General features: G+C 43.4%; 1 protein-coding gene across 7 annotated transcripts in view; it reads right to left on the bottom strand.

Annotated features, from left to right (window-relative positions):
• TTC7B (tetratricopeptide repeat domain 7B) overlaps positions 1–12167 on the bottom strand; it is a 149613-nt gene extending 137446 nt beyond the window's left edge. For 5 of the 7 annotated variants that reach the window (XM_075151288.1, XM_075151274.1, XM_075151281.1 and 2 more), the window contains exon 1: positions 11897–12163. In XM_075151288.1, coding sequence (XP_075007389.1) covers positions 11897–12017 — 121 coding nt within the window. In that variant the 5' untranslated portion in view covers positions 12018–12163. Of the gene's footprint in view, positions 1–11896 lie in introns of all 7 variants that reach the window. The other 2 variants (XM_075151276.1, XM_075151275.1) reach the window with 2 other exon arrangements.
• Between the last annotated feature and the right edge of the window lie 418 nt (positions 12168–12585).

Below are 12585 nucleotides of genomic sequence, written 5' to 3'. Positions count from 1 at the left end.
GAATTAGAATAAAATCTCCTACCACAAAGACTTAAGCAAAGAGGCTCAACCTCAGACTCAAGCCCTGGGGATCTGAATTTGAATAGAAAGTATTTAGGAATAGGAAATAGAGTGCAAGCTAGCTACAGAATCTGAGGTGACTGGCCAAACAAACTTCCATCTTTCCTTGTAAGCAAGTAGATAACAAATCTAGAAGCATGCCGTATCACTTCACCCACTCCCCACCAAAGTCTTCAGTATTTCAGGTAACACATTTCAGACTCTTAAAAATCACAATTGTCCAAATGCACTGAAGTCAAAAAATGATGGTTATCATTAGCTCCAAATGAAGATACTGCATGAGGTGAGATCAATTAGATGAACCATGGAGTTGTAAAAACAGAAGACGCTGCTGCTTCACCTGCCCTGTTCTGGATTCCAGAGGGAGAAAGAAATAAAAAACTCAAGTCTTAACTCAGGACTAAAAATAAAAAAAAAAATTAAAAGCAGGGGAGGAAAGGGTCAAGGAGTAAAGAGGACAAGTATGAGTATCCCAATGGGTCCGTAAGTTGACATGCAGGATTCCAACAAGTCAAGACTTGTCTTGTAATCTCTGTTCTGGTGCTTCAAATCTTCCCAGAGGGAAACTAGCTTGGGAGTGAGAAAGGAAACTCCTCCTACTTAATCCCTAAAACTCTTATTCTCTCTAAAGGTAAAACTGAAGGCTCAGAGTACCTGTAAGGCTGCATGCTACATTATTTTGAGAGGATTTTTCCTCAGACTTCCTAAAACATCTGAAATTTCAGAGTAAAGTTTCTGTAAAAACAGCTGAAGAGGAGAAAAATTGTATAGCATCCCACAGAACATTTATTAAGAAGGTCATTTTGAAAAGGAGCTTTCTTCCAGAGGAGGATCTGGAAATCCTGGATTCAGAGCTGATTTTATATTCATCTGGCAGAAACAGCCACTTAAAGACATTTGCTTTGTTCATGATGCATGTAACAGGCATTAAAAGCATTGGCTGTACCTGAAGAGGAATATTAGCAGAAGTCTCCAAGTACTCATGCAAGTAACTCTGCCCAGAACTTACTTGAATTAAAATGAATGCTAAAACTAATCTTAGATTTATACAAGGTTTACATTAAAGAGAAAAGAAAAACAATATATGGATACACAGGTGTCACTTAGGATTCCATCACTGACTACTAAGTAGCAAGAATTCACAGCATCACAGGATGGCTGAGGTTGGAAGGGACCTCTGGAGATCGTCTAGTCCAACACCCCTGCTCCAAGCAAGATCAACTACAGCAGATTGCCCAGGATCTTGCCCAGTCAGGTCTCTGGGAACAGTAGAAGAATAGCTAGAGAACATGTGCAGACCAACAGGCACTACTGGCAGAAAGGCTGCAGACTGATGCAGATGATACACATGTAAAACCAGAAGCAGAAAATACAGAGTCAGCTGCTCAAAGAAACTTAATTCTACTTATTAACACCTTTAATTATACACGGTCATTCACTTCTCTGCCTCTTAAGTATGCAGAGGGCATGGCACCCTTTTACTGTGCATCTATGCAGAATCTAGACAATCTTCCTGCTTGACAGCCAAAACTTGCTTTAAAGAAAAATATTATAGGCTTCCCACACTATTTATGCATATGCAAATTTACTTCCAAAGTACCACTACTACAGAAATTTATTTTATGAGGGCACATATTAAGAAGAACAGAAAACTGCAGCAATTGTTTCAAATTATATTATTTTTATGGATTGTTTTTTCTTTTTAAAATATGCAAGCTCCCAAATTCTGTGAAATGTTAAGACCATCAGAATAGTAAATAATCAAGCCAGGACAGCCACAATGTATCATCTAGATTATTGATAAGTTTACATTTGAATTAAACTTAGCCCATTCAGTCAAACGCAATGTAAAACCAAGAAATACGAATGTGGGTCATACCCAAGATTGGGAAGCACAAAGTGTGGGAAACAGGATCACCACCATCCTTGGGTGTTTAACTGGGAACAGTTCTAGTAACCACACTGAGGGAGAATGATCAAAATTCAGCTTCTTTCCATTCATGTTTTGTTTAGGTTACAAAGAAGATCAAAAAGTGACTTGGAGAACAGGAAAAGCACATGCTGTGATAGCTAGGAATTCTTTTCAATCTTGCTTCTTGCCATGATTTGTTCCTCAAAAGACAAACCAGTTCTCCCCTCGCTACTAACAACAACAACAACAAGAAGACTAGAGACTATTTAGATGGAAGGCAAAACCAAACCATGTTATGGAGACAGTGGCTCTTGTCCATGCTCCACCAAACAGCTACATTGCAGCACAGTGCAAATTTGACAGATGATGACAATGGAATCCAACTTTTGTTCTCCCAAAAAGGTAAAGAAAATGACTGACAAAAAAGAAGAAATAAGAGATTGAAGAGATCCTGACTCTGCCCAACTTCTTATACATCAGGAACACTTCCTCACTCCTAAACCTCACCATCTAGAGATTTTGGTTCGCACCTTCACTCCCTGGACATCTCTCTGTATTAATGACTGATTAACTGTCAGGTCAGAAGAGGGACATTTTTCATCTATGGGATGACCCAAAGCTCAGGTGAAAGCACACAGATGAGCCTCTGTTCCCCAGAAGAGGAGATCTTGCAGTTCTCTACCATTTCCAAAAGCCAGTCACTCACAAAAACCAGCCTCTTCTCATCCTTTCCCCCCCCCAACTAGCTTCACCTGGGAAACCTCAAGTAAATTCTTGAAAGGCAGTAGCCTACACCTGTCACTCTCAGAGATGATTGTCTCAGATACATAACCACTAGTTTTAAGACAGAAAGCATCTTTTAGCAATTTTGTTGGTTTGGGGGGGGGAGGGGTGTTTGTTGTTTTTTGTTTTTCAAATTCTATCAGCTGTTCTAGAAGCACCCCTACTTCTGCCCCTCCTTAAACCCAGCTCTAAAGCAATCCCATTAGAGCTTTGATTAATGCACAACATTTTCTCCCCATTAAGCTAAAGAGTAATTAACTGTAATTAAATGGTAAAAAGAAAAAACAGAAGTGTGCCTGGAAGCTGAGCCCAGACAAACCTGAATTTGAAATAAAGCACACTTGAAAGATAAGCAACAACTCGTTCACATAATTAACTGCAGAAAAAATAGGGGAGGGCCCAGAAGCTGTTGGTGTTTTCATATCTTCATTGCCTTTCCGAAAGTTTTATGGAGATAAAACAAGTTACTGGGCTCAGGTGAGCTGCATTCAGGATCTGGCTAGAGCCAAAAGTGATTTCCCACCAACTTTTTGTGAAAGCAGCAGTCTACACCTCCTTTTGGGACAAGGAAGGATAAGTCTTCTGTGAAACCTGGCAACACTCTCCACCTCGGGGACGATGCATAACTAGATAATAGGTGTCAGTTCCCCAAGGAGCTGTCTGCACCAGGGCTCCAGCACCTAACAAGCTCAAGGCTGCAAAGACTACTCCTTTATTCTAATGAAGGGGAAGCTCTAATTCATACAGCCAAGGAAGTAACCAAAACAGAACAACAATACACAATTTCAGATTAAACAGGGAACTTAGCAGTGGAAGAGCAGCATATGCCAAATACTGTAACACATAAGTCCTCTTTTATTTCTTCCTTTCTTTCAGTACAGCTTAAACAGGATCTACTTTCACTATCAAAAAAACAACTCCTAAGTATCTGCTAGGGTCAGATCCTGATCCTCTCCTCTTTTCCAGACAATACAAGCACACATTTCAAAGTCCTTCCTTTGCTTTATCGCCCTTTACATGTTACACATCAGAAACATCAGCTGTAGAGCAGCTGTATCAAAACTCGAGCTGTTTATTAATCATTGCCATCTCTACAGAATACTAATACGGGTGACAAGCTTAGTAACAAAGTGCTTAAGTACAGCTTTCTTCCTACTACAATATTAAAGATTTTACAGATTTCTCATGTGATAATTCCACAGGCAGTGATCAAGATAATTCTAAAGACAGAATGAATGATATGACGAAGTATTTGATTCTGGCCTTAAGATTTATGGCTCTACCTCCAGAGGCCGGTCTATTCTGTGAACTGAATGAACCAAGATCCTATTGGAAAAAAAACAGCATACGCACTATAAAACTGTAGCAAAATCTTTAAAAAGGAGATTTAAAATTACAACTACATTAAAAAAGCTCACCATGTTTCATGCATTCTCTTCTCTTAAAGATAACATGAGATTATAGTAAAGGATTTCTGTTTATGCATACACATTTTGAGAGGAATCACACCAATCACACACAGATCATCAGTGGGGTGGGAACTTGCAGAAACTCATGCAACATCTCCTGAAGCAACAGAGCAACTGATAACATCTCTGACCACAGCAGCTTACTAATAACTGCCACTATGCATTCTGCCACACATAGGCTGACACCAGGGAAATGCCCAGATTCCTTCAGAGCCTGGAGCAGAGATCAAATGCTCTCCAATGATTAAAGGTCTTGCTACCAAGAAACATAGCACTATTAGTCAGACATCTCTCCCTCCAATTTATCTGAACATCCTGCCACTTTGCTTTTTACAAAGTTGTTGTCTTCAGTCGCGTCTTATCAGATCACCAATTAAATCGTGTTCAGTGCAGAGAAAACTGCAGAGAATTTAACCATCAAATTCTAAAATCTGATTATTTACAAGATGGATTTGCAGGGAGGGGGAATGGCCCAGATTTGGCAGAGGAGGAGAATGGCCCACATTTGACATGGTTAAGGACCTTCTGCCCCCTTCTTTACTACCATACAAATCAAATTCAAACAAAAGTGGTATCAATGATTCTGAGTTTATGCTAATGAACTTACTTCCCTATAGAAAAGTTAATGCTAACCTTTAACCCCTGAAGTTAGGTTAAAGGAACCTAGAGCAGCTATAATACAGACATATACCAGTATATATACACTGATAAGTCAGGCTACCATTTCTTCATATATCTTCACTGAAAGGGTTGTCAAGCGTTGGAACGGGCTGCCCAGAGAAGTGGTTGAGTCACCATCCCTGGAGGTATTTAAGAGATGTGTAGATATGGCACTTAGGGACATGGTTTAGTGGTGGACTTGCCAGCGTTAGGTTTACGGTTGGACTCAATGATCCTAAAGGTCTTTTCCAACCTAAACGATTCTATGATTCTACAATTTTCAACAAAGCAACAGAGTGCAATCAACCCAACATTAATATGAGATGTCTAATTTCTAAAATAATTAGAGTCATAATATACAGAAGTATCATTATAAATGCAAGCAGCTATAAGCTCCAAATACTCAGAAGTACTTAGTTCATGCCACTCAAAGCGATTACATGCTTCTTCACAGTGGGAGAATAAGAAACTTCCCCTCGCCTTTGCCCTTCACTGGCTGCTACCACTGTTCATTTTCCACCAGCTGTTATACTGATCTTCAGACCTCTGCAGGAGGCAAATCAGCTCAGTAAGCCAGCAGAAACTAACCCCAGAAAGAAGAGCATAGAGTTTTCTGCTGGCCCAGCACAGTAAGTCCCACCTCTGGTGTTCATCAACACAAGGGAGAGGCCAGGAACATGTAACCGGGAGAAACTGCATAGGGAAGGAGCAGCTTGAGTAAAGGTAGAAAGAACGAACTCCTCCATGGAACAGCAGCAAGGTGTTAGACCAGCTTGGTTACTTGTGAAATCATACTGACTACGCTAGCATTTTCTCTTCCAGATGACAAGTCAGTTGGAATACAAGCAGCAGATCTACATTATTGCTTACACTGTTTTAACACCCCTGGCTATCTGAAGAAACAAAATAAGACAACACATCTTAGTACTGTTACCATCTTTGGTCTTCATTCAGAAAAATGTGTGTCCTTGGTAAGCTTGTTCTGTAAATATGATAGTGAACGCAACAGAAGGGAAACAAAAAAGGTAACAAATGAAGAAAAAGCTTCATTTCCACTTTTGTGGAAACGCAAAAAGGCATGTCACATCATGGTCTGCACACTTTTCTGCTAGAAATGAAGATCTCTTTGGAAAACTTTGCATATATAAATTGCATTACAAGCTGTATGTATAAAAACCAAACAAATTTGATAAACACCTCCTAAGTAGGGCATGAGTCCTAAGAGGTTTAGAAATCCCTGGTTTACTTTGAGGATAAGCTTTAACCATACATCTGAGGTCTTGTATTTCACAAGGGAGCAAAATAAATGAAAACTGATAAGATGTTTCTATTTTTACATCCTACTTATATCCAGATAAAGAAGCAGCATAAAAAGTGACAAACAAAAAAATAGACATGTAAAATACTTCCTGATCCTTTGGTTTTGCTACTCTGCTCCTAACTCCTCTCTGCTCCCTTATTCTGCAAGACTAAATGTGAGGAAAGATATAATAAGAAACTATAGAAACAAGCTGTTGAGAGGAAAGATAGTCAGAGCAAAGATCACACACAAAACAAAACAACAACAAATGGAAATGGGATAGTAATGGTAGTAAGAAACTCAATTGGTAAGAAAGCAGTGTATTAAAAGGCTGGTGTATTGCCATCAGCAAACTTGATACCTGTAGGTAATGTTCTATTTTCATGGCAATGTCACAATGCACTTGGTAGCGTATAGATCCACGAACTTCCAGGGCATGCATTCTCTCCCCACAGTAATGCAGTATTTCACACCGGCTAAGGTTTCTACAGAACTACATCATTCTACCTCACTTGAACTATAAGCATTCGCCTCCTCAGTGCCTTTCCAGACAGAGCCATACATCTTACTGAACTTGAGCAAGGTCACGTTCCGATTGCAGCAACAACAAATGGCCGGAAATACCTGTGGAAATTCATGGATCCTTTATTTTATCCATTCAGCTTGCCACTGAACTGACCTAAGGTTTCCTCACTGTGTTTCCAAAGGAAGGAAAGAAAACATTAGATCATTGATGTCCTGAGAACGCTCTGAGCAGACACAACCTTCATACTGAAGTCCACTGTAGCCATTTCCTTCGAGATGCTACTGTTTCATCAAAAATTCATAATGGGCTTGCAATCGGCTTTGAAATGTGATTGCTAGCTTCCAAAATTATCATTCAAACACCACAAAATTCTAGGCACCCTGAGAATCCCAATTCCCAAAGCTATGAATGACACAGTACTCTCATTAAAACTGTTGCAGAGAGGTTGCAAAACACAATCCTCATAAACCTGAACGCTTCAATAAAATACACAAGTTATCTGTAAGACCAACATGTTATGATAAACTTACTGAAAAAGAATCATCACTGGTATTTCATAAGTCCTATTTTTCAATATTTCAGAAGGGCAACTTTACAGATAAAAAATAAAAGCTTTTCATGAAAAAAAAAATAATGGGGATTTCAAATATATGTGATCATTAATATCAAAGTGTTGTGGTCATCATTAGTTATTTTGGGGACTGCTACACTAAACTGTGATCTTAGAGAAAATTTCCCTCTTATGGCACGTTGCATTTCATTCACAGAACTGTGTTTTTGATGCCAAGCAAGTTTTCCAAGACAAAACAGGATTTTGTCAGATTAAGGCCTTTATTAAATAAAGTAGCCCATTCAGACTGGCTTAAAATACAAAAGAATCCTATAACCAATGCTTCCCAATTCTGGGCGCACTTTAAAACACATTCTCATTAATTTCAGATGTTCAACATTTACTATCTTACCTCTTCCAATAATCTGTGAACAAGTAATTTTGTACTTGGAGCTTTTGCTAACTCTTATGACCATGCTTCACTACCATGCTGTTCGTTTTCAATATTAGACAAAATTCAACAAGCGGAATCAAAATTTCTTCAGATCATTTTCTTAGAAGGAACCTTTTTCAGTTAGTTAAACTAGCTGGCAACACTCACAAAGCTTCATTAGTGAAAACTGCTTTAAGATTTTACTTCTAGCAACTTGGGGTTTGTCTCAGTTCCATTTGAGAAGTGACACTCAGATGTGAACACTAGCCAAGGACCACATCTTCGTGAACCTCAGAGTAGCACGATGATTTCTATGCCAGCTGCTACAGTTTTTGTAAACCCTGCTGTACTGGGTGTAAACAGCAAGGTGCTGGCAGCGGGGGGGCTGCAGGGGTGGCCCCTGTGGGAACAGGGCAGGGGCTGCCCTGTCCCAGGCCCAGATGGCTCCAACAGACCCACAGCAAGACACAGCTGAGCCTGGCGAAGCTGGCAACACCTCTGGGAAAGCATATTTAAGAAAGGGCAGAAAATGCCACAGAGAGGAGGAGGGAACGAGAGGAGTGAGAAACAGCAGAGGGAACACCAAGGTCAGAGAAGGAGGGGAAGGAGGTGCTCCAGGTGCCGGAGCAGATATCCACCACCGCAGCCTGGGAAGGACCCAAGCTGGAGCAGGTGGATATGCCCTGGTGGATATGGAGAGCTTGTGCCTGAGCAGATTTTTTTCCTGAAGGACTGCAGCCAGCAGGGAGCCCATGTCAGAGCAGAGGAATAACGTGAGAAGGAAGGAGCAGCAGAAAGAAACCACCTCGCACCGACTGTAACCTCTCTGCCCCCCGCACCACGCAGGGAGGGGCACAGGAGTTTGGTGCACAGGAGTGAAGTTGAGCCAGGGAAAGGGGGGAGGAAAAGTGTTGCTTTCATGTCTGTCTTTCTGTTTCTTACTATCTGAATCTATTTTAACTGGCAAAAAGTTAAATTAATTTTCCTCAAGTCAAGCCTGTTTTGCCCGCAACAGTAATTAGTAAGTGATCTCCCTGTCTTTATCTCAAGCTATGAGTCTTCTCATCCTATTTTCTGCCCCACTAAAGAAGGGGAGAGACTGAGCAGCTGGGTGGGCATTTGCTATTAGCCAAGCCTAACCCACCACCCCTGCACGAAACAGTTTTGACCCAATCTTTTACAGGAGTGCTGATGAAGCAAGAGCTCAAACGGAGATTTGCATTACGTGGCATGAATCTTATTACTGCTGCCGAGTCCTGGATGTGAAGCAGAGAAATGTAAGTGCCTAACAATTCTGAGTTAAAGACCCCTCTTTCATCTATCTATCCTTTGTCAAAAACAAAGGCTTGACACAGAGCACGCATTTTCCATGATCCAAATTGTGACTATTACTTACAGAATAGCAAAGGCAGTAACCAATCCATTAACATTTCTCTTCCCTCTTTATCTTAAAGCTCAGTAAGCTCACAAAGCCTTTCAAATACAATCCATCAGATACAGAAATTGGTTCTAGTAAGTGCCATTTTTGTGCATCCAAAATCCTACGTAAACTGTCATTCATATTTGATCCACTGTCAGGTTTTATACAGACTCCTAATTCTGTGAGGGAGTAGATAGGATCCATCAGCAGAACAAAACAGAATAAACAATACAATAGTCAAGTCCACTCAAAATACTGCACTTCTCAAGCGCTGTGCTTCTCCAGAAGTATATATTATTGCCTTATGCATCCACACAGACCTTCTTCCTGGGAGCTGTTATTGCTATTTCTTCCTTCATCTAATTTGGGTTGCAAGCTTCAAGGGATGGGAACTTCATAATAGGAAATACTATATCAATGCAAGACAGCCCAAAAAATAATCCCTATTAAAATTTCTGTCAAATTCTCTAATCCCCATTTCCAAACAGGAGGTGTAATTAAGTCCTGGTAAAGTAACAGTCTATTATTTTGCAACAGTACAAGATTGAAGAGATTACAGGAGGGGTTCCCCAAAGGATCCCTTCCCATCGGCGTTCAAAGAGCAATAAACTTTATTCCTAGCAATACTGATGTCCTCAGTTAAAATGCTCCAGCATTCAAGAGTCAGAGCCAATTCCCTACACACCAATATATGGACAGAATGAAGATCCTCTCCCTTCTTTTTCCTCCTCTCACACTTTTAGATCATTCCTACGACATATTGTTCCACATTCAGCCAAAACACAGATCTTTTGTTATCCATTCCCTAGCTGATTTGTAAAACTAGACATTAATACAGAAGGAAGCAGTGAAGTTCTGAGTACTTTTTCTTAAATTAATTGCTTCAGATTAATTAAAACAGGGATACGCATCAGAGCGCCTTTCAGTTCATATCTGTCTTCACTGGTAGAACAGAGGCACTGCCTCTCCTTCATAGTCTCACTAGCTCACAACCTCAGCCTGCAACCTGTTAGGTACACCAGGATCTAGAACACAAACTTACAGTTTTAGACACTCTCAACAGCAGGGGCATGTATTTCATTAAATAAATTACTCTCTTCCTATCTTACTCCACTACAAAAGGAGAGTCCCTTACAATCACTTAGTTTACTGACTGTTGATGTTCTCAGTTAGCTAGAACTTGGACTTGATTTAATCATTCCTGTGCTGTCAGAAAGAGACAAAATCTACATATGATACTTTGCCATGTTTTAAAGATCAGGAAGTGCTCCAATAATTTGTATTTTGACCGGTACAGAATCTAGAAGATACCATAGTAGGAAAATTACTGAAGTGTAAAGTTATGCAGGCTGCATAATCTTCTCCAATATGCTTCACTTAGGTAAAAAGTACCCAGGTCAGAGAAATTTAAGTCAAACTGTCAATAACATCTGCCTAGCTCTCCCTACTTGTCTGAAATACCTTAGTACACCTTAAAACTATGAAGGATCATTCTTCTCAACCAGACAGCCAAAAAACATTTGCCTTTGCTTGAAGTGCTCTCTAACTAGTCCATAGTCTATACCTCAATGCAGCATGTCCTTAAACTAAAGATACCTTCCACCTTTTCACTTGTGTTTAATTTTAGTTAGTATAATACCAGTGCGTTTCAGGATCATCCCCCAGCTGTTCTTAAGGCCAACACATGTAAGGTTATCTACTACCCATCCATCTATTCTTAAATTCTCTCTCTTCTCTTTACTTTGATTCAAGCTTTTCCTCCTTTATTTTTATTTCTATAGACCTGAATTATGCAGTTTTCTTCTCTGCCTAAACGTGCAAAGCTATCACTGCCTTCGCAACACACTCCCGGTGACACTAACCTTACGCCTCATCCTCTCTCTATGTTAACTTATGACCTCTGAATTCACCGCAAGTTCTGTCTCTGCAGACTTGATTTCTATCTAAAAATACCTCCAGGTGCACCTCAAGCAGATGAGTGAGCCCAGAGAGGTAGACACTATCCCCATGTCTTTTCTCACACACAGAATGAAGGCATCCATGCCAAAGACAACTTCCCTCCATCTCCCTTGTTCATTAGGCACCTCCATACCTCAGAACGAAGCAGTTCTTTTCACCTCCTTCAGCTAAACATTTAAAGTTTGTGATATAAGAAATAAGGGACAAAGCAAACCATTCATTTTTTTTATAAGAAAATAAACTATATTGCTGAAGTATGTTTTCAAGTAAAAGGACGGAAACCTTTATATGACACGCTGTGTACAGATACTCCGGCTGTGCACAGAAGGCAGAAGGACATTTAGGGCTTCATGCACACTGTCAGCATGTGTGCCTGCAACACCCATGATAAGCCATCAGACTGCTCAGCAGTTCACGACGTAAATCCACAGGGCCCCGCTGCCGGCGAGACGAAACGCGGCCTCCCTCGGACTTCAGAGGGGTGCTCAGGCGGGGGGTGAGCGCCCCAGCTCACCGCCCCGGGGCGATTTCCGAGGCGCCCGCACGCTGGGGTCAAGCCCCCAGTAGCGCCCGCCTCCCCGCCGCCCTCCGCGGGGCTCCTGCTCCGCGGGCCGCCCCGACCCGCTCTCCGCCCCTCCAGCGGCCCCCCACGCCCCGCCACCTCCCCGCGGGCACCGCGGGGCGGCCCGCGGGCCCCTCACGCCGGCCCGCCCGACTGCACCTGCCGGGCCCGGCGTCCGGGAGCCCCGCCGGCCGCCCCCTGCCTCCCGCGGGCCCTCCGCCGCGGCCTGCCGCCTCCCGCCCTGCGCCGCCCGGCCCCGCACCGTTAGCGATGAGCTTGGCCGAGAGCTGCTTGACGAGCTCGGGGATCCGCTCCCACTGGCACTCCGAGCGGCACCGCTCGATCTCCGTCTCCAGCCGCGAGCCCGCCTTCTTGGTGGCCATGGCCGGGCCGATGGGCCCCGGCGGGCGAAGGGGCCGGGGCGGCAGGAGCGGGAGGGAAGGAGGAGGCGGGGGAAGGACGGCGGCGGCACCGGGCGCCTGGGCGGCGGCAGCGGCGGCGGCTGGAGCCGGCGGAACTCGAAGGCTGCGGCCCGCGCCGCGCTGGCGGAGAGCGGCGGCAGCGGCGCCACCTGCCGGGCAGCGGCGGGGCAGCGCGGCACGGGGCGGGGCCGGGGGCGGGCCGCAGCCCGCCCGGGGAGCGTGGGCCGAGCTGCGCGGCTGCGGGGGCGGCCCTGCCCGCCCGCCCGCCCGCCTGCCGGCCTGCCCGGGCCAGGGCGCTGCTGTGACTGCCCCGGCACCCAGAGGAGAGGGAGAGGCTGCCTAAGGAGGCCGCCGCGCTGCTGGAGGTGCCGCGGGCAGCAGGGCCGGTACGGCCGGGCTCCTGCGGCCACCGGGAGGAACTGCTCCTTTAAAACGATTTGCCCAATTACACATGGGAGAAAAAAAAAATGGAAACTCATCGGATCGCATTCTTCCACAGGCCAATGATGAACATGCACCATCGCCCTGT

This window comes from Calonectris borealis, chromosome 5 (genome assembly GCF_964195595.1).
Source record: "Calonectris borealis chromosome 5, bCalBor7.hap1.2, whole genome shotgun sequence".
NCBI classification, from domain to species: Eukaryota; Metazoa; Chordata; class Aves; order Procellariiformes; family Procellariidae; genus Calonectris; species Calonectris borealis.
Note: the sequence above shows the minus strand (reverse complement) of the source record. Positions and strands in the feature narration are given on the sequence as shown.